The sequence below is a fragment of the Protopterus annectens genome, chromosome 12.part0 (assembly GCF_019279795.1).
Source record: "Protopterus annectens isolate FY-2018-M chromosome 12.part0, PAN1.0, whole genome shotgun sequence".
Lineage (NCBI taxonomy): Eukaryota > Metazoa > Chordata > Ceratodontiformes > Protopteridae > Protopterus > Protopterus annectens.
The window spans coordinates 1,170,971,177-1,170,998,985 of NC_056746.1; the positions used below are offsets into that span (position 1 = coordinate 1,170,971,177).

Below are 27,809 nucleotides of genomic sequence, written 5' to 3' on the forward strand. Positions count from 1 at the left end.
TAATAAAAAAGAGGAATGGAAACAATAATGGCAGTGAGGCAATACAAGAAAAATTGTAATGATCATCTTAACCAGTGAAACCACATCCATGGTAAAAACTAAACACTGTGCAACAATCTAAAGACTAAAAAATAACTAATTTCCTTAAAGAAAGAGTAAGAGAGAAAAGTACAGTTGTGTAATCTCTTATCATAACGGTAGATTTACTTCTCTTCACTGTGGCAGTATTCCTTACAATGGCCATCCCCTGCCAAGGGCAGCCCAATGTCCGGCCAGTATAAATAAGCCTTTAGGTTGCTACAGGTACGCCATACATCACACATGTTCCCCACGTACAGCCTAGGGCATAAAGGTGACATCCAGAAGTACCATCCTCAAAACTGAGAGCTCCAGTAGGAGCACCAGTCGAAGGATAAGAGAGGTAACGAGCACATCCAGAAGGGAAAAGAACCAGGGGAATAGGGAGGGAGTGAATGCTGCAACAGTGAAGAGAAGGACATACATTTACTGTAAGGTTTTACACAACTGCATTATGTCCTTCCATTTCACTGCTGTAGCATTACTTACAATAGGGAGAGTACAAAAACTCAGGAGGAAGAAGGACCAGCAGAGCCCTCTAGGAAGTCATGAAGGATGGCCATAGCAAAACTAGTTCTAGCCCTCGATATCACATTCAACTTACGGTGCTTGGTAAAAGTATGCACAGAACTCCAGGTAACTGCCTTAAGAATAGAGTTAATATCTAAATCCTTGAGGAAAAACACTAGTATAATGAGCCTTAACAGAAGAAAGGAGGCTCTTGCTACAAGAACAACAACAAAGAAATGGTTTTAGATATCCAAGAAGAAATAGTTTGCTTGGAAACAGCCAATCCTAAAGATCTAGGATGAAAGCAAACAAAAAGCTGATTAGATATGCAAAAAGCTTTGGTCTTATCTGAACAAAATTTGAGTTGTCTATGCATACCCAAAGTATGCAAAACCTTCTCAATAGCAGATTGCAGAGTATGGAAAAAAGCGGGAATGAAGACTGATTAAGAGACAACTCGTTCATGACTTTGGGCATAAAAGGATTAGTGCGAAGGAATATCCTGTCTTTATGAAAAGCTAAAAAAGGAGAAACAGCCATTAATTTTCATAAAATAAATGCAGTTGTACAACCTTTCACTGAGATCTTTTTTAATCTAGCATGTTTTAAGCAAGTAGGTAGGATGGTTAAATAAAACAAACACTAAAACAAATGCAACTTACTGTGAAACTATGCGAACTTAGTTCTGAAGAAGTCAATTTAATAAAGAGAAAAGAGGGGAACTGAACTTTTGGAGTTTTTGAGCGAGTCATACTGGTTGTGTGGTTTTTTTTGTTTGTTTTATCCAATGGTGATCTACAAACTAGTCTGCTCATTATATGCTCTTTTGATCTTTTAGGTACGATAGCTGTCTGACCTGATATAGATGGGATTTGACCCCTGAAGAGGTGAAGCAAGGCCATCATAGTCAAATCCATAAATTTAAACCGTAGTATAAAACGGAAGTAATGGCAAATGTTTTTGGCCAGGAACGAACATCAGGACTTCCCTCATGTTTACTTACCAGACAAATGGCATGTAATCAGTTTAACAGCTGGTCAAATCAAGGGCCATTGGGTTTAAGAGCACAGCAGTAAAGGGGTAAGTCAAGTTTAAATTATTCACAGAACAAACTTTCTCTCAGATTCGCCAAAGAAAGCTACGAACGGTTTTCCTTATTTAAAAGTAAATTGCCTTTTCTCACCTCCAGTATGTTTTGTTTTAATGAAGAGAGGAGTCACTGTGCCGAGTTAACATGCAAGACTGCAAAGAATGAATACTGGCATCTGTGTGAATGGACGCAAGTGGAACTGGCTGCTATGCTATGGAATAGAGGAGAGTTGATACTGAATATTGGCACTAGTGTAAATTCACTTTTGGGACTGGCTACAGATGACAGTCACAGCTCAAGCTATCGCTCAGAGACTTGCTGTGATGCAAAACTAAGAAAAAACAAGTCTCTGACTGGCTAAGAGGCAATATAGTACAATATAGTACAAACAAAAAGTCCGTTTGTTCAGCAGGTGAATTATACCAGCTCTCCATCATACTGGTAGTGCACAGCAATGCTGTGCTAACTGTAGCCTTCTGGTGGTGGTGGGGGTGCAAAATAGCTCCTTTTTTGTACACTTTGTACATTCTTGGCTACACCCTTGTGTGCAGCCAAAAACCCCTTCTTACACAAGTCACTCAGCTACGTTTTAATACTGGGCCTTTACTTGTCCCTACTTGTAGGGTCATATCTTGCCATGACCAATCAAGTCACTAATGCCAGTTATTAGTTTCACAATTTTTGTTCAGAAAATGCATGTTTAAAAGTTAATAGAACAGGTGCTGCACTAAGTAAATTTTAAAACATTTAAAAGATAGTCCCTTTTTTGGGGGACCTTTGCCCCCAAAGATACTGTTTTGTCTAGAATTATTTGGCAAAGTTCAGAAATATGCCATGCACGTGCACACAGGAAGAAAAAAAAAAGTAAATTAAAAAGAATGTCATCTTGAAGTGCACAAAACTTTTATATTTATTGGTGGAAGAACAATGACAGACTGAGCACTGCCTCTCAAGTTTTGCATTTGAAGTTCTCACAGAAATGATGCCTGGAAGTACATTACAGTTTTAAAATATTCTCTATCATTTGAAAAAACAGAGCTATGTATGACTAAGACAGTCAGGAAAGCTGTTAAGGAGCTGACTGTACCCACATATGAAAGCCTGGTATACAAGACAGGAAAGTACCAAGAGAATCCCTACCCTCCTCTAGAAGAAGGGGCATGTCGTTAACTTCTCCAACTCAACAAAAATGCAATGGTCCTTGATAGTAGGAGGGTTAATAATGCACAGATTCCACAGGGTTCTTTGAAGTGAGCCTCTCCCAAACACTAGGCATCTGTAATGTTTTTGGGTAGGGAGATCTTAGCCATGCCTTTACATATTTTTAATAATTCTTTATATTTTCTAACCACTTTGGTAATCAATCACTGAATGAGAACAGTGAAACGTTTTATCAAAAGAACTCAATGCAGCAAAAGTCTTTAGCACTGAAAAACAATCCTACATAGGGGTAAAGCTACAATGCCTGGAAATAAAATTGGATAGAAGATGCTAACAATAAAATTAATAAAATAGGGTTAAAAAAGGCAAACTGTCCAGCTAAATAAAAAAGACTACCACAACAGTGCAAAAACCTGTACTCGGTAAAAGCAGGGGCCTGGTGCAGGTTTGTAGTTTGAGTTTCATTGTACATCAAGAGAGACACGGAAACAAGTCCCAAGGAGCACAGCATTATCAAAAAAGTGAGGGTAGACTGAGAAAGTTAGGGCTAAGCCCATTTGGTTTTATTCCAGTTGGGAATAAGGATCAAGTCCCACCCCAGATCCAAAATAGTTAATTCACCCTCCTGCCCCCCCCCCCCCAATATTTCCTGGCCAAACAACCTGACAGTGAATATTCTTATTAAGAATTCAGAGAGATACCATACATAAATCTGCATGTTGCGGTGGTGGTGCTGCGGCAGCGTTGTCGCCTCACAGTAAGACGTTGTCCTGTTCGATTCTCAGCTAAAGCGTGCGTGAATGGGCGTACCTTCATTGAAGGTTGTGCGTCAGGCCTGGCAAGTCAGTACGTAAAAATCTACTGCCAATCATTAGCGGACCGGAGTTCTGCTGTGGCGACCCCTAACCGGGAAAAGCTAAAAGATACAACAACAACAACCATACATAAATCTGCATAACAGTTGATTCACACAGATAATACTTCAAGTGTACCTGGCAACGTGAGAGAATGCATCCACAAGAACTGATTCAAAGTCTCTAGTGAATTCTGGCCCTTTCCTTTTACTGTTTTGGATGACATCATTGGCAAGATAAAGGAAGGTTAATTTTCGACCCGATTTAGCTAGGGGGAAAAAAAAAAAAAAAGAGAGTGTAGTATTACAGAGAAACATTGTCATCAATACTTCGGTCACACCACTTTTTCACCCCTTGGTAACTTCTCAGGCACCCAAAACCAGGCACATAATTCATATACATATACTACACACTGACAAAATTCTAATAACTCAAACTCTTTCTTCTTCAAAAGAAAGTTCTGGCAATGGAATTGAAAACAGATTACCAACACATACTTTGCTCGCAAGTTTAAGCAACTGTAACAAAGTTATAAATTACTAATGGAGTATAAAAAAAAAATCTATGAAAAAAAAGACAAAACAACATGAAGCATTCATCATTACATGGCTAACTTGTGTACAGAAAACCTGCAGACGTACCAAGCAGTAAAAATTTTTGAGCTGTCAGCTCAGAGGAAATCTACTTCCCAGTCTGCCAAATGAAGGGACCTGGAGGTTTTGTTTTTTTTCAGGATCAAGAAATTCATCTTTTCTGTTCTGAGCCCTGGCTTTAGTTTTTTTGTTAGCTAAGCAGTATGCATCATAAAATACAACAGTCCCACTCAAGTCTACAAAGACTCCTCCAATCCCCTCGTGACGCCCTCGGTCCATATGTGAAAATGACAAATAAAAATGTCAAAGAGGTACCACGAATAGAAAACTGCAGAAGTGATCTGCCAGGAATACCTCCAAATAGCCGCATTACTTTCCCCTGTATTCCACAGGGAGTTTGCAAAACACTAAAGGCAAGTCCCACTGAGTTATATCAATTAAATGCTGCACTACTGAAGCACTGCTTTCCTGATGAAAGATTAAAAAAAAGTGTTATTCCCCATGATTTGGCAAGCTATTTTTCATGGAGACTACTTACAGTCCAGGGGACAGTAGCGCAGCCTTCCATGTCAGGGAGGCAGATTTCCCCCCACTGACCTAAAAAATAAATGAAATTAAAAAAAAGTGTGCTTTTCAGTCAAATGGCCATAGTAACACTGCTCGACAATCTATTTAAATGGCAGTTTTACTTTTTTCATCCTTGCCATACAGAAAATTATAAGGTGCCTCACAGTTAGACGGTGCACGTTCGATTCTCAGTTAGAGCGTCTTCTGTGTGTAGACATGCGTGAATGGGCGTTCCTTCATTGAAGATTGTGCGTTAGGCCCAGCAAGTAAAAATCTACTGCCAATCATTAGCGGACCGGAGTTCCACTGTGGCGACCCCTAACCAGGAAAAGCCGAAAGACAGTACTATACAGAAAATTATAACTAAAATTATTTCTTCTTGCCATCATCAAAAAATATGTCAGCAAGTTCAGACAGGAAATGCAAACATTACAACTAATCCGTTCCAGGATTCAGTATCCTGTGTAAAACAATTGCATATACTGTTGGCAACAAGATTCAATTGCTATATCTGGTCTGCCTCAAAATTTTTTTTTTACCATTCATGAATGCACTTCCTTCCCCCTTGGAGTATTAGGAATTATCCCCTTAACTGCTAAGGATTTTCAAGAAGGTCTGTCTCACAATAAGTCATGTAAAAGCTTGTATCTAAAACATTTGGCGACAGACCATGATACTTTGCTAGAGATGGCCTGCACCTGTCGCCCCTGGGATTCTGGACACTGGCTAATGGCCTTGCTGCCCCTATAGTGCCTATTTTAGGCAAGGTTCAAATGACAAATTCACCACCATAACAGGAATAGGTAACCAAACACTGAGGGTAACGCTACTTAATGCTAGAAGTCTAAAGCTCAAAATGCACTCACTCGAGGCACTTCTTAAAATGGAGAACATCGATATCTGTGCAATGAGTGACTGAGACCTGCTTCAAGGCTCCAGACAGCACCCCTGCATTACCAGGCTATAACTCATACCACACTTTTCGGCCATCTAACCTGGACCAGAACACCAAAGGCGGAGGTGTGTCCACATTCATTATGGATATCCACATCTCCAGGCTAGTTGAGCAGAATAATGCATCCGAGGTTATCCAAGTGCAACTAACTCTGGGCAAAAGTGCAATCCAAACTGTAGCTTGCAACAGATCCCCCACCATGCCCCAGGATTCCCACTCCTCTTTTCTTGATATACTGGAAAATATTAGGGTTCAGCCAAACACCCTAATTATGGACGATTTCATCTACCCCACCATTAACTGGGAAAACTACTCGTACCACCTCCTTCACACAACGCTTTTTGGAATTCATAAATTAAAATGCCCTGGATCAACTTATCCACACCCCCCACCAGGGGCAACAATATCCTAGACCTAGTCATAACCAACATGAGTGACCAGTGTTCCACACCTGAAGTCAACTCCTTCTTGGTCAGACCCGACCATAAGCTAATCGCCCTAGATATCCACATCCCGCCCCCACCCACCATTAAGGAAACCATGGTAAAAAAATTCCTCAAAGCAAACTTCATGCATCTTAAGACAGAAGTGGTGGACTTCATGACACCCATGCAGATGAACAATACAGTTACAACTGCTGAAACCTACACAAATGCACTCTATAAGCACTTACACGAGTGCATGGATCGTGCTTTCCTCCAAAGAAAAAAAAAAAAAAAAAAAAGCCAATCTGGTGGTCCCCTGCCATAAACAAACTCTACAAAAGAAGGAAGAAACTGTTGCAAAAGAGAGTAAAATCCCATGAGTGGAGGAGCTCCCTGCTCAGCCTCAGTAAGAAGCTGAGATACCCTATTAAGATCCTCCAAAGCTAGCTACGAAAACAAAATTGCCATTGATTCTAAGGGCAACCACAAAGCATTCTATAGCTATGCTATGTCAAGAATCTCAATGGCAACACCCAAATCTGCTAGGAGTTACAGTACAACGGCACGAAAATCACAGAACCAACTGATATTGCCAACATCCTGGCAGATAGGTTCAGTGCTAACTTTACCCCCTTTACCCCCCTCTCACCCCCTATACCCCCCTCTCACCCCCTAAAGGGCCCATATCTATACAGGAAGAATGCAGAGTCCCTGTAATCACATCTATGCAAGTAAAAGCTGCTCTCTCTAAACCCAAAAACACAGCATCCATGGGAATAGACCCATGAACTACCGCATAAAGGGCAGTCTACTTAACGCCGAATGTGTGATGAGACCTTGGGTCCCAGGTGGACAGTAGTCTCTCCTTTGATAAATCACATCGCCACAGTAGTCAGGAAATCCTTCTACATGGCACACCATCACAAAAGGATTCTCATCCTGGAAAAAAAAAAAAAAAAAAAAAAAAGAGGTCATTGTTCCACTCTACTCAGCACTCACATTAGAGAGAGTACAACGCCACTTTTGGAATGTACCTCACGAGACATCTGTAGCAGCTGAAAAGGCCACAGAGGTATCTCACAAAGAGGTCTATTGGCCTCAAAAACAGATGCCCTACACTGACCATCTCAAAAAACTCCAGCTTTACTCTGTTGCATATCACCTACTCAGAGTAGATCGCTGCCTAACATATAAAGCTATGTTAAACCAAGAGCTGTTGGACATGCTACACCTAAAGAAATTACAATCCCTCCGAGCTACACGCTCTAGGGACCTAAACCTTGTCACCACAATAAACAGGACATGCTGGTGGGATAGATCTGTGTCCTAGAGACTTTCTATACTCTAAACAGGCTACCCATCTATGTCAAAGTTCCTCATTAGCACTCAAGTAAAATCTTGATGAGTGAATGGAAAATAGGAAATACACCCTTTTGTGGTTCTGCTCGACAGGGGCACAGGAAATTGTGGCGTAAGCCAGGGAACCTTGTTGGCTAGGCTTACATAGACCCTTGGGCCGATAGCCTACACACTCACACACACTCAAAGCTGCTGTGATTTCAAACTTAAACACTTATGTTTCTGATAGCTTTGAAGCAAACTGAAAGCTATACATTTGTTTTCAGAAGACTGCTTTGTAATAGTTACCTGCCAAGTTACAACAGCCATGATGGCCTGGATTCCATCCTAACTTCAAATGACAATTTCTCTGTATTACTTCAAGGTATGATTTGTTTGGACAAGACCCCTCAATAGCTTTGTTATGCAAACTCTTTTAGGGAATGTAGACAACAAAATTCAAAATATGTCCACTCGCTGTCAGAGTGCTTAAAATGTGTGCATTTCAGTATACCATAAAATAACAAACCTTATATTATCCTGAAAAAGGGTATTAGTTTTGGTTCTCATTCCATAAGGTGACACTACTGATATGACAATTCAGTACTGAGTTTGTCAACCTGGAAAAATGCAAACTGCACATTTTGTGAAACAAATGGCTGTATAAGACTACTGGTAGTACTTTACTGCACATCAGTCGAAATTGGGAGGGGACGTCAACTACAGTGGCAAAAAAATTTCAGATTCAAGAGTTTTGTTTTTTTTTTTACTTCTGATGTAATGAAAATTTGGTAAATAAGTATTTTAAGTTATTTGATACAGCAAGTTCGGTACAGTATCCACAGTTAGAAAAAAAAGTATAATACAAAACACATTGTGGCAGTAAAGGCATATGAACCAAAGCACCTGTCTTTGAAAGGCTATATGTCTGTCCCCTTAAAGATTTCATTAGGAGGCTTTCAAGTAACAGCGTGTTTAACACAACCACAAATCTATGGCTGAAATTGTAACCTAAATGCTTCTAGAACTTCAACGCTTTCGCTGCTTGAAAGTATGGCATTATAGCTATTGTATAACTATATATATATATATATATATATACACACACATATATATACATATATATATACATATATATACACATATATATACATATATATATATATACATATACATATACATACATACACACACACACACACACACACACACACACACACACACACACACACACACACACACACATAGGGGTCTACTTCAGAAGACTGACAAACCAAAAGACTGAATCCCAAAAGAATGAAAATTCAAAATGCTGAACACATTTTTAATGCAAGGGGCAAGCCCCACTGCACCCCTCATATACCAACTCCAAAAAATGCACAACAGTGGAGAATGGGCAAATTCCATCATTTAGTATTTTAAATCTTCAGTCTTTTGATTTATCAGTCTTCTGAAGACATCTATAAAAAACACCTTTTACAATTAAATATTTAATGTTTTTACTTTTGATGTAAAGACGGCTCAGTAGAAAAGCATTCTAGGCCATTACTGCATTCTACACAGAGATAAGGTTTCAAAAAAGCATCTGCAAAGTACACCAATCATAATGCAAAAAGTACAGTTGTGTACACCTACCATAAATGTAGATGTTCGAGTGTCTTCACTGTTGCAGTCATAACTGTAGGGTGATCCTGCCGGCAGGCAGCCCGAGGTCGGCCAGAATCCCAAAGTCTGGGTCCGGCGTCGGCTGTACCAGCAAGCACCCTGACGTCAGAACGCAGAGGTATAAAGCTGACAGCCGACGCCATCTTCTCCAGTCTTTCTTGCCCCAGATGTCAGAAGTCTCCCAAAATAACCAAAAGGTGTCCAAAAGGAAACACAAATACACCACAAAAGAAGAGGAAGATAAGAGGGGATTGGTGGGAGGGAAACACCGACTGCAACAGTGAAGACACTCTAACATCTACATTTATGGTAGGTGTACACAACTGTACTATGTTCTTCGTGTTTCACTGTTGCAGTCATAACTGTAGGGTGGAATCCCAAAGCTGTGAAGAGGGAGGAGGTTATGCAGAAGAAGGGGCAGCCAGAAGGCCCTGCAAGACAGCAGAGGCAAAACCTGCCCTAGACTTAGAATACAAAGGGAGATTATAGTGCTTAGAAAATGTATGCACTGAACTCCAAGTGGCAGCTTCCAAAATGTCCTTGGTAGGAACTCCTCTGAGAAAAGCTGCTGAAGTGGCAGCTGCTCTAGTAGAATGACTTCTAACAGTACCTGGAATCTGCTTCCCAAAGTGAGAGTAACAAAACCTTATCCCATGGGCAATCCATTTGGAAACAGTTTGTTTAGAGATAGCCTTGCCTAGAGAACTGGAGGCAGAAGAGATAAGCAACTGATCAGATTTTCTGAAATCTTTAGTTCTGTCCAGGTAAAACTGTAGTTGTCTGTGTACATCCAAAGAATGCAAAATCTTTTCCCCTGTGTTTTGAGGATTTGGAAAGAAAGTAGGAAGGTGAATAGTCTGATTTAAAGCCACTTTAGAAATCACCTTAGGCATAAATGTAGGATTGGTCCTCAAGGCAACTCTGTCTTGGTGGAAAATAAGGTATGGTTCCACAGCCATGAGAGCTTGCAACTCTGACACCCTTCTGGCAGAAGTCAATGCTAATAAAATAGCTGTTTTCCAGGATAAGAACTTGATATCCGAAGCAGCAGCAGGCTCAAAGGGAGGTAAAGTAAGTTTTTCCAAAACATAATTAAGATCCCAAGCAGGAACAGGAGGAGTTCTAGGAGGTCTTAAATTCTTAGCCCCTCTCAAGAATCGTCTCACCAGCTGGTGAGAGATGATGGGGGGGGGATCAGTGTTGTAATGATCCGAGATAGCAGAAGCATGGATTTTAATGGAAGAAAAGGAGAGGCCTTTAAGCAAAAGGTAGAGAGGTAAAATAAAATGGAAGAAATGTCAGGTAAAAGAGGATGAAAACCTCGATCCCGCATCCAAATACGAAATCTTTTCCATTTAGAAGCATATGATTTTCTAGTGCTAGGGCGCCTAGCTTCTAAGAGAACATCCAAAACTTGTTTGGGAAAAGCAGAAGGAATCAAAGGCCCTTGTAGAGCCAAGCTGCCAGGCAAAGAGTCTTGATTTGAGAGTGTAGCATCTGACCCTGATGCTGGGACAGAAGAGAAGGAAACAGAGGCAGAATCCATGGAGGTTCCAAGAACAGGTGTCTTAAAGTTGGATACCAAAACTGCCGAGGCCAATTTGGAGCTATCAAAATGATAATCTTGGGTTTGTCCTGTTTTATTTTTAGTAACACCCGAGGCAGAAGAGGAAGAGGAGGGAAGGCGTATCCCGAAAGATTCCTCCAGCTGAAAGACAGGGCATCCACTTTCCAAGCTGTTTTGTGGAAGGACCTGGTGCAAGAGAGAGGCAGCTGATGATTAAGATGGGATGCAAACAGATCTATCCGAGGGCAACCCCAAACTGTCGTAATCCTGCTGAATAAGTTGGGGTCTAGCATCCATTTGTGAGGATCCAAAAGATTTCTGCTTAGACTGTCTGCTAAGAGATTCTGTTTTCCTGGAATGAATTGAGCTTGAAGATGCAGATTCAGATTTAGAGCTGTGTCCCATAAACTCATGGCTAGTCTGCAAAGGGGGTATGAGTGAGAACCTCCCTGCTTGTTTATATACCACATGACTGTGGTATTGTCTGTGCGAATCAGAAGATGTCCTGGTTGCAAAAGATTCTGGAAGGCTAGAAGAGCATTTTGGACTGCCAACATTTCCTTCAAGTTGAATGTGCCAGGGAAGATGCTTCTTTGTCCAATAGCCCTGCTGGCAATTGTTTAGGTAATGAGCTCCCCAAGCATAATCCGAGGCGTCTGTGGTTATGATCTGAGCAGGAAGAGGTAGACGAAAGGGATTTCCTTCGTTTAAAGCACAAGCCCTGGACCACCAAAGGAACTCCTTTTGGAGGCAGGGAATCAGAGGTATCCTTGTTTCCAGGCTGTGGTAATGCTGAGACCATACACTCTTTAGGTACCATTGAAGTTTTCTCATATGAAGCCTTGCATTTGGAATCAACAGGATGCAAGAAGCCATGTAGCCCAAAGCCTGCAGGAATTTCCTTGCAGTGAGCAGAGTTAAAGTAGCCAAGGTCTTGAAAATTGATGCCAGCTGTACTTGTTTTTCTGGAGTAAGGAAGGCCCACTCCACAAAGGCGGTGCTTCTACGGACCCTGGAAATTACCGCCCCATAAGCTTGACGAGCCTTGTCTGCAAAGCTATGGAGAGGATCATAATGGAACTCATAAATAAAGACATTGGGGACCTACAGACACTGGATCCTACCTAATTTGGCTTTGTCAAGGGCAGATCCTGCCTCTTGAACTTGGTCGACTTTTTCGAAACAGTCACTAAGGCCATTGATGAGGGTAAGGCAGTTCACACAGCCTACCTTGACCTAGCAAAAGCGTTCGACACAATACCCCACTCAGGCATCATAGAAAAGCTCACCAGCTTAGATGTAAACCCATATGTCACAAGATGGGTTGCAAACTGGCTCAAGGACAGAACACAGGGTTAGAGTTGCTGGTGCCATGTCAGACTCTAAGCCGGTCACCTGCGGTGTCCCACAGGGCTCAGTCCTGGGCCCCTCTTGTTCGGCATTTATTTTTCTGAAGTGCAGGCAAACATAGGGGGATTGTGGCTGACAAAATTTGCAGATGACTGCAAACTGGGCACCATAATTGACACTCCATCAGACACAGACATCCTCCAGAGAGGTCTCATAGAAATGGATAACTGGTGCCAGAGCCATGACCTTAAGCTAAATGCCAAAAAATGTATAGTCATACCCTTTGGGAAAAACAAGGTAATCCCTAATTACCACATAGGTGGTAATCCATTAAACACAGAAGAAGTCATCAGGGACCTGGGGACCCAAGTTGACAGTAACCTCTCTTTTGACACTCACATTGCCAAAGTGGTTAGGAAGACCTTCTACATTGCCCACCTGATCATGAAGGGATTCACATCCAGATCAGGAGAGGTCATTGTACCCCTGTACTCTTCACTTATCAGACCAATGATTGAGTACAATGCCCCATTCGGAATGTACCTTACCTGACACCTGCAGCAGTTGGAAAGACCCCAAAAGTTCCTCACCAAAAGGATAAAGGGGCTCAAACATATGTCATACAATGCCCGATTGAAGAAACTCCAGCTCTATTCAGTCGCATACCGTCTGCTCAGAGGTGATCTGTGCCTGACATACAAGGCCATGTCCAACCCGGAATTAATGGACATGCTCCACCTCAAAAAATCCAAATCCACCAGAGCCACGAGAGCAAGAGACTTAAACCTCAACACGGATATAAATAGGATGTGCTGGAGGGACAGATTCATCACCCAGAGACTCCCTACACTATGGAACAGAATCCCAGTCCATGTGAGGCAGAGCCCCTCACTGACTCTGTTCAAGAGAAATCTTGACGAGTGGATGGGTGACCGTAGGTTTACCCCGGGAATCATCTCTGTGTCACTGCTGGACAGAGGCACAGCAAACTAATGGGTATAGTATTCTCATCCTAAGGGGTGGTGAAAGCCACACACACTCTGGCTAGGCTTATAAATGCCCTAGGGCAGATAGGTTCAGCTATTTGTTGTGAGGGGATCAAATGTGACTTTTTGTGTTCACTGAAAATCCCAGTAGTAGGAGAAGACGCTAAACAAACTGCAGATGTTGAAGTAAAAGATCCTTGCTGTCCGCCTGAATAAGGCAGTTGTCCAGGTAGGGGTAAATTTTAATTCCTTGGAGTCTGCAATAAGCTACTACTGGAGCCAGACACTTGGTAAAGACTCTGGGCGCAGTAGATAAGCCAAAGGGCAGTACAGAGAATTGAAAGTGTCTCGAACCTGCCTTGAATCTGAGGTATTTTCTGCGTTCCTGTCTGATGGGAATGTGTAAATAGGCTTCCTTCAAGTCCAATGTCACCATCCAAGCATCCTGGGAGAGCATGGGAAGAAGTTGTTGCAGAGTAAGCATCTTGAATTTTGGAATCTCCAGAAAGGTATTTAACACCGAGAGGTCCAGAATAGGTCTCCATGAGTTTTGTTTCCTTGGGACCAGAAATAGTCTGGAGTAAAAACCTTTTCCCATCTCTGGAAGTGGAACAGGTTCTATGGCTTTCATGGCCAATAAGGCGTCCACTTGATTTAAGGCCTCTGACCATTGATGTTTTGGCAGATCCGGCCAACCCGAAGACCTTGGCAGAGTATGAAAGTGGAATTTGTAGCCTCTTAAAATCACGTCTAAAACCCATTTGTCCTGGGTAATGAGACCAATTTTGGTAGAAGAGAAAGTTTTCCTCCGAGAGGGGCTTCCAGGCAAGGAGGACCTGTAGCCCAACAGAGAGAGTCATTGGGTCTGCTTCTTTTGAGATTGAGGTCTGTCTTCTCCCCTTCTAGGTGAAGAAGCAGTCCATTGTCTGGACCTGTAAGAGGCCTGAGCCTGCCCCCAACCTCTGGAGCATCTATATCTTCCCCTTTGAGGCCTGTCAGACGTGGGAAAGGACCAATTTTTGGAGGGCCAATTTCTAGAAAATCTAGGAGGCTGAACTTGTAAAAAATCTTTAACAGTGCATAGATTTTGCTTTTTCTTCCATCTTTTTAATAACCTCCTCAGCATTGGATCCAAATAAATCATCATGCTGAACAGGGGCATCTAACAGTTTAGCCTTAACCTGTTCGGGTAAATTCTGCTCACGAAGCCAAGCATGTCTCCTGATAACAGTACCAGAGGCTGCGGCCCTGCAAGAAGCTTCTAATGCATCAAAACCACAATGTAAACTATGTTTGCTAACTTGTTCAGTTGCATGCAATACATCCTGTAATTCCTTGTCCTCTGCACATGCAGGAAACGTAGAGAGCTTTTGCTTTAGAACAGACAAAAGAAATTGCTGATACTTGAACATGTGAAACTGGCAATTTAAAGCTCTAATAGAAAGGGTAGCAGAAGTGTAAACCTTTTTGCCCCACCTGTCCAAGGCACGAGAATCCTTTTCAGAGGGAATAGGATTTTTAGATGAAGCGGCCTTAGCAGCCCTAGAACCCTTAGAAATGGTTTCAGGATCAGCAGAAGGATTCTTAAATAAGAATTGATGGGAGTCAGGAACTCTGTAAAATCTATCAGGCTTAGAAGGAGCAGGCGGCAAGGAATCAGGATTTAGGTTAGCTTCAGAAAAAGCATCATCCACAATATCAAGTACAGGAGGAATAGCCAAAGGTCTGTGTTGAGGGAGAAGGAGAAATTCCCCAAGTCTCTTCTTGGAAGCAGAGTAATCCTGACCTTCCCAATGAAAATGCTCCCTCATCTCATGTAAGTTTTCCCCAAAGGAGAAATCTTCAGGGGGAGAAGCAGAGGGAATAGAGTCCTCTGCATCAGAATCCTCATAAGGAGGAAAAGAATAATCCTGGTCAGAGGAAGAGACAGAAGACACAGAAGCCTGATCAGATGAATCATAAGGAATATCCTGTCTAGGCCTTTTTTCTGGAGGAGGGTGAGAACCCCTAATCATTGTAAGTAAATCTTCAGCCATCCGAAGTAATTGCTTCTGGGACTTGGGAGCTGTATCCGAGGAAGCTTGAGAAGAAACCCTTGGTTTAACAGGATTGCCTTTGTCTTTGTAGAAATAGTGATATTAGAAGGCCTGAAAACCCCCTCAGAAGCCGGTACCTGCACAGCGGTTCCGGACCCATCTGAAGGAGCGACGTCCGAAGGTCCTGCAGCAGCTAAAATACTAGGCCTAGAAGGCTCCCCATGGGAGTCCGTGTCGGCCATCGGTTCCGAAGTGGCGGATGACTGGGGCTGCAAAAGCGCCTGACGACCGCCGAACCCGAAGCTGGCTCCGGCTGCAAAATATCATGTTTGGACCTCGGAGGCCTATCCTTGTCTTTGCGTTTCTTTTGAATTCCGGTTGTTGGTAAAGTATCCGACGACATCCTATAATTGAATCGTCTACCGAAATAATTCAAGGCCCAATCGTACCTACGCTTGACAGTGCGAGAATTAAACCTGGCACAGAACCGACAGCAAGAAACGTCGTGGTCAGGGCCTAAGCAAGGTAGACAGTAAGAGTGGAAATCTTTATGAGGTATTTGTTTTCCACACGATATACAATTATTAACTTTTTCTGACATCGGAGGAGCAAGAAAAAAGTTTCCCCAACGGGGTACTTAGCTTGAGAAGAGAAGTAGAGAACTTCGGACCGACGACAATCAAAGCACGTTGTCTGAAAAACGCCAACTAACGACTTGCGAGCTGCTTTCCACCACATGGCAAGAAAGACTGGAGAAGATGGCGTCGGCGGTCAGCTTTATACCTCTGCGTTCTGACGTCAGGGTGCTTGCTGGTACAGCCGACGCCGGACCCAGACTTTGGGATTCTGGCCGACCTCGGGCTGCCTGCCGGCAGGATCACCCTACAGTTATGACTGCAACAGTGAAACACGAAGAACATCGTCAGAATGATGCAGTGGACACCTCTAAATAATGACTATAGCGCCTACCTGCAAAAAGGTACAACTCTGTTCCAATTTGAGATTTCATTATGAAGCTCTTCGAAAGCAACAGGATGACTAACTACAAAAAAAACACTCAAGAGCCTAGTCTACCCTTAGGGATTTTCAGTGCAGCACTATTCTACATTTGACCCAATGCATCACATGTTCTAACATTTGGCATGTCAGTTACAGTACACGTCAAATACAAAAACATTTAAAAAATTATGTAGATGATTTTTCACTTCTGAAGTCATGACAGCCCAGTTGAGAAGCATTCTCCTTTTGTACTGAGCATTTTAAGCACAAGTTCATCACAACAATGTAAGTGGTGTATACTGTAAAATGTCAAACTGTTGACAAAGTCAGCCTCTCAAGATGAAAAACTCAGGTCCACTTTCAGATTTCATCAAGAAACATTAACGTGGTTAACAGGGTGACAGGTACAAAATCCACCAGAGAATACTATTCTATCCACAGAAATTTCAGTGCAGCTCCGTGCTAAATGAGACAACCATGCTGACTGAAGGAAAGAATGACACTGTAGTTAAGTGAAACATGTTTCCTGGTAAAAACATACAGGATTTGTAATGCTAACTTAATTACATATACATTCTAAACATGGACCTCTGCACAAAAGGTCAGCTAAAAACAAACAACCCCTAGATGGAAACCAAGAACAGTGACAGACTAACAAAAGCGCTCTTACACGCGTGCCAGTTCCCCAACACAATTAAAAAAAAATATTGAGGGAATACTAGTAAGTTAGTTAGTAAGAATACTAGTAAGTCTAGGATGGTGCAGCAGTATTGTTGTCACCTCACAGCAAGAGGTTCTCCAGTTCAATTCTCAGCTGGAGTGCCTTCTGTGCGGAGTCTGCATGTCCTCCCTGCATTCGTGTGGGTTTTCTCCGGGTACTACGGTTTCCTCCCACTTTACAAAGACATTCGTCTGGAGTATTTCTCCCCGGAATGAAGCCAATTTTGAGCGGAGGCCCAAGCCGGGCTTTCCCGGTAAACAAATGTTAAATAAAATTTAAAAAAAAAAGTATTTGGACACAAAATGCACTCTAGAATGTCATTCTATCCCACAGAACTTCAAAGCATTTCCATCCTATTTTATGCGACACAGACTGTTCAAGTATACAGAATATAGGCTTCACTCTTTGCAGTAAGATAAATATCTTAGCCAATGAAATACAAATTATTTTTTTCTTGCTTCTGGTTTACAGAAGATTCAGTGCACATACATTCTAAACATTTATTTTACCCAGTCTTCCAAATAGTGGTCAAGCAGCCTCAGACTGCAAACTGTGTATAGTGCCTGCTCATTCTGAAATGCCAGATTTGCTAGCTGTATATAAAAGACCATTTCAGTTCACAGTAAAAAAAATTCAGGGAAAGTACAATACATACCTTTCTATAGAGGTGCATCTGTCTCATCTAGCACTCTATCCCACAGCTCTTAAAATCTCAGAGCAAAAAAGGTCCAGGATCAGGTCCAGGAACCAATTAGGTCTCATTTCTGCTCCCTGCTCCACCTTCCTCACATTTTATTTATTTTTTTTTAAAAAAGAAACTTATTTTACTGTTTCAGTTTATACCTTGCATGGAGCACTACAACAATCAGTTTAAAATAAAATAAAACACACATTTTTGCTTAAAACTCTATCAAGCAGTTGCTACAACTTAGACCACACAGGGAACACTACAACACTCCGGTTTGACCGCAAATGCAATAACAGCTTTTAAAAAACAGAATGTGCTTAAAATGCAATGAGGATGGACCTGATGGATGAATGCTTCACGTAACAATTTGTACCCTGGTCAGTTCTGCCCAGCTATGTTAAAGCCATTCTAACATCCAATGATTTCTTTGAAACACAATCCTAATTATATACTTGCACACCACCCTTAACAAATGAGTATAGACCTCTCCCTATACTCAGCAACAGAAAAATTGTCCTACCTGGTGATTTTTTTTTTTACTTCTATATTATAGGACTTGGTGTATATATCTTAAATACTAATTTCACACGACCTTAATTACTACACAACCCTCATAAGTAAAATGGAAGCAGTGCAAGACTGTAACAGAGTCTTACCTGCTTCATGTACTAGTCACAGGGAAAAAAAAAATGTTTTCCTGGCTTTCAAAGCCATAAAACACTTAAGTGAGCACTGTCACAGAGGTAGTGCAACAGTCTGTTATGTTCACACATCTTTCCCACTTCTCAACTGTCTAGATTTTATGCAGGACGTCCACATTATTGCTTCCTTATAAAATCTGTGTTTTTTTTTTCCGGACAAACCACAGAGGACTGAAGTTGCTACATAATGACACAAATGAGTTTGAGAGTTCATATCCTTCATGAAATGGATGCTAATACAGCCCGTTATTCTAGCAACTGAGTTTAAAAAGATGGGGACACGTTATTGGTATGGACAGCTAGCAGAAACAAACTTCTTAATTTTTGCCACTGTCAGTTGCTAGTCAACACTGAAATTTTTACTGCTTGGCGCTAGACCCAACCTTACCAACATTACCAGGGAGTGCTTAAATGGTTAGTCTTTTTCCGAATACTTAAGTGTAATCAGTGATTCATGCACTAAAAGTGTATCTGACATTATGGCTATGTTAGCTGGATACAAGTCGACATTTGGCAGTTTCCTTAAGGCAGTATACAATAATTTAGGGACCAATAATATATTTGTAAACATACACACACACACACACACACACACACACACACACACACACAGTCCCAGTGGAATGCACTCCTTCTGGGAAGGTAACGTGCCTCTAAGTCAGCACATAAAAAATAGCCATAAACTATACCACTAATCATGCAGAAGTCGTCCTGTAACTGACCACTGCTTTCAAACATCACTTCTAAAAATAATACTTGCATTACAACTCACTGAAAATAAAAACAAAAAGCATAACATATAACTTGCTGTCATAGCTCCCCACCCAGCTTTATTGTTTTTGACAGTGATAATGTAATGACTTTCTGCTTTCATGTACAGCATGTCTTCTCACCCTCAACCCAAAAATATAACCACCTTCTGTGTAAATATCTGACAAAATTTGGAAAGTGATACAAACAGCGATCAAGGTAATATATCTCAACCAGTTTATTTCCCCCTCAAAGGACAGCCACTTTCTGTTCACCTCTTTGATCATCATAATCATCTTTCGGCTTTTCCCCATTAGGGGTCGCCACAGCAGATCATCTCTTTCCATTTCTTCCTATCCTCTGCATCTTGCTCTGTCACACCAACTGCCTGCATGTCCTCTCTCACCACATCCATAAACCTTATCTTAGGCCTTCCTCTTTTCCTCTTACCTGGCAGCTCCATCCTTAGCATATTTTTCCCAATATACCCATCATCCCTCCTCAGCACATGTCCAAACCAACGCAATCTCGTCTCTCTTGCTTTGTCTCCAAACTGTCCAACATGAGCTCACCCTCTAATATACCGATTCCTAATCCTATCCATCATAGTCACACCGAGTGCAAATCCTAACATCTTTAACTCTGCCACATCCAGCTCCGACTCCTGCCTTTTTGTCAATGCCACTGTCTCCAACCCATATAACATAGCTGGTCTCACTACCCTCTTGTAGACCTTCCCTTTCACTCTTACTGGTACCAGCCTGTAAGAGTGAAAGGGAAGGTCCCCACCTCTTTGATGCTAATTTGAAATGATCACACTTATAAAGGATCCTGATCCCACCCAGTAACAATAAGGCACTTTACCCTAAAATTTTGCTTTAATTGACATACCACCCCACGCTTAACAGATGTCCACTTTGGTGATCACCTGTGATGTGTGACTACCAGAACTTGCAGTAGTAATGCATTTCAACTTGCTGCTAAAGGGCATCCAATCTGCCTCCAAATACACTAAGTAAATAAAAAGACAGGAGTGCTTGTGTTGTGGTCAGCGTCTACCACTACCAACAGATCAACATGATTTCCAGCCAGAAAGAAAAATCACATACCCACAAGAGAAAACTCCTCTTGAAGATCCGACATTGTCTTATCCCTGTAGTCTTTAATCACATTATTAAACATTGCTGTGAAAGCAAAGAATGGCTGTTAAAAAGAAACTTGATTACAAGTGTAGTAATGGGACATGGATTGACTACCCATGTCCTGTAACTGTGTGTATGGAGATAGAAGTAGACGTTATACTAACAGAGAGCATGACCTTTCACTGCCAGGTTAAACTTCTCAATTTTATTGGGAAGCTTTGGGGTAATTAACTGCACTACACAAATAAATACCTGTAGACTTAACTGAAGTTTTTTGTTTAATTTTATATATTTTTTACTTGTTTTAAAATATAATAAAAAAAAAAAAAAAAAAAAAAAAAAAACGTACACCAAAAACTCAAGATAACGAATACTGACAGTAATACTAAAGTGCTGACATGCTTATTACCCACAGTCAGTGGGTTCAACAGTTCTCCCTATTGTTCTTGTCTGCACCCGATTCTGCACTCTCTCATCAAATCGTTTTGGCTTTCCCTGAAATCTTGCATAACTTCCTTTTGGAAACCGTCAAAGCACCCAGCACACTACATGGGTAATGGCATCAGGCTCCAATACTGAGAGTTATTAAGGTTTACTGACAGCACAAATTTCAATGGTTACTAACGTGAATAATATTTACAAGTTTTATAAAAGCAACTAACAAAATGGTCATAAATACCTAGCTAACAAAAAACATGCTTAAACTATACCAATGCAGTTGCCAGAAACACTAATAAAAAGTATTATCATTTCAAGCCAATTGAAAAAGGACTAAAGAATAAAGTAGAAGCAGCTGCCTAAGGAAGAAAATCAAAATGTTATCCTTTAACTAACCATGCCACTTTTTCCCCCTTAAAATACCTTTAATGAATTATCAATTGTGACACAGGCAAGCTTAGATTGGTATAGAAAAAAAACTTACATTATACATCACATTTATTCTTCTGTACCATATAATCAATCCAGCATTACAGAAGTCCATTCCTGCTTTCCTTCAAGCCTCATTCCTCCAAAATATTTTTCTGCATGCATTGTTCTCACAATTTCCAGTTTTTCTATGTAATTTGCTCCTACCCTTGTCTAAAGATCCCAATTCCAGTTATGTTACCTCGGTTACAATATTCACGACTTAAAATATGGTTTAGACTTTGACTTTTGTTTTTTAAATTAGTAACTTTTTTCAGCAGCCACTAAAACTAAACTTAATTATGCATATCCCAGCTCAAAAAAATAAAATAAAAAGTAATAATTTCCTTAGTTGCACCCATTTGCTCACACAGTATTTCCAGCAGCGTACTCTATATGGAAATTTTAAAGTCTGACAATTCATTATACTTCAATGCCCCCAGTTACCTCTTTCTTCCCCATTACACCTCCAGCATTTACTATCTACCCAAGGAAAAATTGTCTGCAGTTTGCTTGGGGTATAAAATTACCTATGTAAACATTTCTAAGAAAAAACACTAAACCCTCTAGACTTTGTTGCATAGCTGGGAGCCATATATAGGTCCTCACACTGTTTCTTTGTAAAATGCTTACCTCCTCTGAGTCCTGCAGTTATTGTGCAATATTTTATATGGTCTACTAATGATCCCTTTTTAAACACTGCTTTTGTTCTAGAGTCATTTCCCTATCTCTTTCTCATTCCCTATACTCTAATATCAGTACTTAGCCTGCAGTGCAAATGTCTTCTTGGCCTCTTCCCAATACCATTCCCTCTCAAATTATGTGCTCCCAATACTTTGGTTCCTTTGCCAGTTTCCTCCATTAAATTCCAGACCCCCTTTGCCTATTCTCTACCCCTCTAATTGCAGTCAAACCAACTGGCAGAATCTCCTTTCTCAATTCCTGTGTTGACTTAATTCTTACTTTCTGCTATTTTATGAATATTTTTTGTCCTAGAACCTGGAAGCTCCTAAGATCAGGCCAGTAACCCAAGGCTTTCCCTTGCATGCATCTTGTACTGATACTACCAAAACTATTTATTTAGACATGTCAGAATAGCTGTAAGGTAAGCAAACCAGCTCAGAGCTCAACATAGATCTCGAGAGACTTTTTCAAAATGCTACAAAAGATCCTGTAAAATCAAAACAATGACACTGTCTTCTACAAATGAGATTCTCGTCTATAGTGCAAACTTTTCAGAAGTTAGGAGAGTACACTAGTTACACTGAGGAATTAAGATTGTAAACATACCCAGCTGATGTCCATTAGCATAAGGGTGTCTGTAAAAATACCCCCTAACAAGCTAAAAACAAGAGAAATAGGTAAACCAAACTGTAAACATTACAAAAACTCTAGCCTGGCCATTTTTTTTCTTGCTGTGTGAATCCTTAAAAACTTCTTGTGCTAGACACTCATGGGATATATGCAAATGAACGCGTTGAGGATATTATATGCAGGTCTTACATACACTTCGCTGTTATTAGACCCCCAAGGGTGTAAAAGGTTGAACTGGAGATCATGGTCAGAAAATTCATGTCTGTATTAAAAAATATAAATGGGTTCATATGCATATATATCCCATGAGCCTCTAGCACAAGAAGTTTTTAAGGAATCACACAGTGAAAACCCTAGCCTGGCCATTTTTTTTCTTGTAGTTTTTACAGACTGGTTTATCTATGACACTTGTTTTAGCTTGTTAGGATGGATTTATGGTAACGGACATCAGCTGGGTTAATGTAAGCTTGCAATCTTAATTCCTCATTGTAACTAGTGTGCTCACCTAACATCTGAAAAGATTGCACAACAAAGGAGAATCTCATTTGAAGAAGAACCAGGAGTCACCATGTCTTTTTTTTTAATTATAGGGGAGAATCTTTTGCAGCATTTTGAAAAATAAAAATCTCAATTTCTATGTTAAGCTCGGAGCTCGACCTGCTGGTTTCATTAGCTTAAAGCTACTCAGACGTGTCTAAACTATTTTATGAATATAAAACTCTGTACAACTGTGGTTGCTCTCCTTAAGGGTCTACATTTAAAATCCCACTCTCTCTCTCTCTCTCCTTATTTCTTGAGCCCCCCATTTCATTATCATCCCTTTCCACTTTGAACTGTAGCTTTCTGCTTGTGTTATGTACAAGAGCCTTAACACTGCAACTCTAAAATATCTATTCGAATCGGGTAATCCTAAACCGCCTTGTTCTATTAGAAGAGTCAACTCATCATACTCAACACTTGCCCTCTTCTCCTCCCAGAAAAAAAATCCTTCATCTCAACTACTATCCAAAAATTCTCCTCTGGTTGATAAAAATATATCTAAACTGTGTATAAAACTAAAGGGACTCACATTTTACTGCTTGGCTATGGATATGGATAGCAAGATACAAGAGCTTCCAGTTTCTCCGTTTTAATTTTTTTTTTGTTTAGTCTCTTCCCACATATCCTTAGCTACCATAGCAGAATCTTTGTTCACCCATACTCCCAAATACTTCATTTTATCATAGGCTCTTTATCATAGGTTCATACTAGGCTATCTGCCCTAGGGAATTTATAAGCCTAGCCAGAATGTGTTTGGCTTTCGCCACCCATTTTAAATTTATTTTGCTATGCCCTTTTTCGAGGTTAGTATACTGTGCCTCTAACAGTGACACAGAAGTGATACCCGGGGTAAACCTACGATCTCCCATCCACTCATCAAGATTCCTCTTGAAGAGAGTCAATGAGGGACTCTGCCTAACCTAGACTGGGACTTTATTCCAGAGTGAAGGGAGCCTCTGGGTTATGAATCTGTCCCTCCAGCATGTCCTATTTATTTCAGTGCTGAGGTTCAAGTCTCTCGAGCGCGTAGCTTGATGGGATTTGGATTTTCTGAGGTGCAGCATGTCCATTAATTCCGGGTTGGACATGGCTTTATACGTCAAGCACAGATCGCCTCTGAACAGGCGGTATGCCACTGAGTAGAGCTGGAGTTTCTGTAACCGGGCAGCATATGGCATCTGTTTGAGCCCTTTGATCCTCTTGGTGAGGTACTTTTGGGGTCTTTCCAGTTGCTGCAGGTGTCTGATAAGGTACATCCCAAAAGGGGCATTGTACTCAATTATGGGCCTGATGAGGAATGAGTAAAGAGGCACGATGACCTCCCCTGATCTAGATGTGAATCCCTTCATGATTAGGTGGGCTATATAAAATGTTTTTCTAACCACGTTGGCCACGTGGTTGTCAAATGAGAGATTGCTATCAACTTGGGTCCCCAGGTCCCTAATTACTTCTTCTGTACTTAATGGATTACCACCTATGTGGTAATTTGTGGGCACTTTGTTTTTGCCAAAGGGGATGACTATACACTTTTTGGCATTTAGCTTGAGGCCATGGCTCTGGCACCAGTTGTCTGTTTCTATGAGGCCCTTTTGGAGGATGCTTCTGTCGGCTGGAGAGTCGATTATAGCGCCCAGTTTGCAGTCATTTGCGAACTTGGTCAGCCACAGTCCTTCCGTGTTGGCCTGTACCTCCGAGAAATATATACCGAACAAGAGAGGTCCCAGGACCGAGCCTTGTGGGACACCACTTGTAACTGGTTTGGAGTCCGACATGGCTCCAGCAATTCTAACCATGTGGGTTCTGTCCTTGAGCCAGTTTGCAATCCATCTAGTGACATAGGTTCATACTAGGCTATCTGCCCTGGGGCAATTATAAGCCTAGCCCGATTCTGTATGGCTTACGCCACCCCTTGATTTGAGTATACTGTGCCCTTTTTAAGGTTTAGTTTACTGTGCCTCTGTCCAATAGTGACACGAGAGTAGTCCCTGGGACAAACCTACGATCCCCCATCCACTTATCGAGATTCTTCTTGAAGAGATTCAGTGAGGTGCTCTGCCTCACATGAACTGGAATTCTATTCCAGAGCAAAGGGAGCCTCTGGGTTATGAACCTGTCCCTCCAGCAAGTTCTATTTATTTCTGTGCTGAGATTCAAGTCCCTCGAGCGTGTGGCTCTAAGGGATTTAGATTTACTGAGGTGGAGCATGTCCATTAATTCTGGATTTGACATAGCTTTGTATGTCAGGCATCGCCTCGAAGTAGGCGGTATGCAACTGAGTAGAGCTGGAGTTTTTTTAACCGAGCAGCATATGGCATCTGTTTGAGACCCTTGATCCTCTTGGTGAGATACTTTTGGGGTCTAATTGCTGCAGGTGTCGGGTAAGGTACATCCCAAAAGGGGCATTGTATTCTATGATGGGCCTGATGAAGGATGAATAAAGGGGCACGATTACCTCTCTTGATCTAGATGTGAAACCCTTCGTGATGAGGTGGGCTATGTAGAAGGTCTTTCTAACCACTTTGGCAATGTGGTTTTCAAAGGAGAGATTGCTATCAACTTGGGTCCCCAGGTCCCTAATAACTTTCTCTGTACTTAATGGGTTTCCGCCTATGTGGTAATTTGTGGGCACATTGTTTTTGCCAAAGGGTATGACTATACATTTTTTGGCATTTAGCTTTAAACCATGGCGCTGGCACCAGTTATCTGTCTCTGAGACCTTTTTGAAGGATGTTTGTGTCAGCTGGAGAGTTGATTATGGCGCCCAGTTTGCAGTAGTCTGCGAACTTGGTGAGCCATAATCTCCCCACGTTTGCCTGTACCTCGGAAAAGTATATAGCGAACAAGAGTGGTCCCAAGACAGAACCCTGTGGGACGTCACTTGTGACCGGTTTCGAGTCTGACATGGCTCCAGCAACTCTCACTCTGTGGGTTCTGTCTTTGAGACAGTTTGCGACCCATCTTGTGACATAGGGGTTTATATTTAAGCTGGATAGCTTATCTATGATGCCAGAGTGGGGTATTGTGTCAAATGTCTTTGCAAGGTCCAGATAGGCTGTGTGGACTACCTTCCCTTCATCTATGGCTTTGGTGACTGTTTCAAAGACGTCAACCAGGTTCAAAAGGCAGGATCTGCCCTTGACAAAGCCGAACTGGGTAGGATATAGTGTCTGTAGGTCCCCAATGTCTTTGTTTATGAGCTCCATGATGATCCCCTCCATAGCCTTGCAGACTAAGCTAGTCAGGCTTATGGGGCGATAGTTTCCAGGGTCCGTAGAGGCTCCACCTTTGTGGAGTGGGATCACTGTTGCTGTACGCCATTCTGTGGGCACATATCCTGTAGTGAGGCTCTGATTGTATAGCTGTTTTATTTGAGGGATTAGTTCCTCTTGTAGTTCATGTAGGACGCAACCTGGGACGCCATCTGGTCCCATGGAAGCAGTGTTTTTTGCTGTGGAGAGGGCAGCCTTCACCTGAGCATCTGAGATGTTTGGGAGGCAGCCCTCTGCCGGGATAGAGGGGGGAGAAGTTTGCACTGAACCTGTCTGCCAGGATATTGGCGAGGTCTGTGGGTTCAGTGTACTTTTTGTCATTTAGAATCAACTCAGAACAAGCCTGGGAGTTGCACCCCAGGTTTCTAACATAACTGAAAAAAGCCTTATGATTGTCTTTGGTGTCCTGTGCAATTTCTCTCTCGAAGCTGGCATTGGAGGATTTTATGAGGGATCGTAATTTTTTGCTAGTACTGATCAGAGATGCCGTCCCTATTAGGGATTTTGCTCTGTCATGCAGTAGCTTCCTCCTTCTGTTGTACAGTTTATTTATGGCAGGGGTCCACCAGACTGGACGCCTGCCTTTGGATGATTGGGTCTTGGTTTTGTTTGGGATAGCATGATCCATGCATTCCTGGAGATGTCCGTAGAATGCATTTATATAGGATTCTGCAGTTTGGGCTGTAGTTTCCACTGGCCCTGGGGCCTTGAAGGATTCCACTTCGGTTTTGAGAAGTGAGAAGTTCGCTTTTAAGAAGTTTTTCATTCTGGGCTGGGGGTGGGGTCGGGATGTGGACATCCAGTGAAATTAATTTATGGTCTGATCTTACCAATGAGGGATATACTTCTGGTGTGGAGCATAGAGTCCCCATGTTGGTAATGATCAGGTCTAGTATGTTGTCCCCTCTTGCGGGAGTGGCGACTAGTTGTTCCATAGCATTTGAGTTTATAATTTCCACGAATCTTTGGGCTAAGGTGCTGGGGCTTGAGTAGTGCTCCGAGTCAATGTTTGGGTAGTTGAAGTCGCCCAATATAATGGTGTTCGGAGAGATCTTCATGTTCTCCAATGTTTTCAGGAAAGCCGAATGGGATTCCTGACTTTGAGAGGGTGGTCTGTAGGATGCTATAAACTGAAAAGCAGTCTTGCCCACTGTTAGTTGCACATGGATGGTCTCCGATACTTCGTGCAATGCCACTAACCTGGAGGTGTTTATATTTAAGCTGGTGAGCTTATCTATAATGCCCGAGTGGGGTATTGTATCGAAGGCTTTTGCGAGGTCCAGGTAGGCTGTGTGGACCACCTTCCCCTCGTCAATGGCCTTGGTGACTGTTTCAAAGAAATCAACCAGGTTTAAGAGGCAGGATCTGCCCTTAAAGCCGAACTGGGTAGGATCCAGTGTCTGTAGGTCCCCAATATCTTTATTTACGAGGTCCATGATGATCCTTTCCATAGCTTTGCAGACCAAGCTAGTCAGGCTTATGGGGCGATAGTTTCCAGGATCCGTTGAGGCACCACCTTTATGGAGAGGGACCACTGTTGCTGTATGCCACTCTTTGGGCACATATCCTGTAGTAAGGCTGAGACTGAACAGTAGTTTTATCTT

At 41.8% G+C, this 27,809-nt stretch overlaps 1 protein-coding gene across 5 annotated transcripts in view; it reads right to left on the bottom strand.

Annotated features, from left to right (window-relative positions):
- The window catches only part of RPRD1B (regulation of nuclear pre-mRNA domain containing 1B), an 866,932-nt gene that overhangs the window by 821,273 nt on the left and 17,850 nt on the right, over positions 1–27,809 (bottom strand). For all 5 annotated transcript variants that reach the window (XM_044090202.1, XM_044090200.1, XM_044090199.1 and 2 more), the window contains exon 2: positions 3,832–3,961. In XM_044090202.1, coding sequence (XP_043946137.1) covers positions 3,832–3,961 — 130 coding nt within the window. The remainder of the gene's footprint in view (positions 1–3,831; positions 3,962–27,809) is intronic.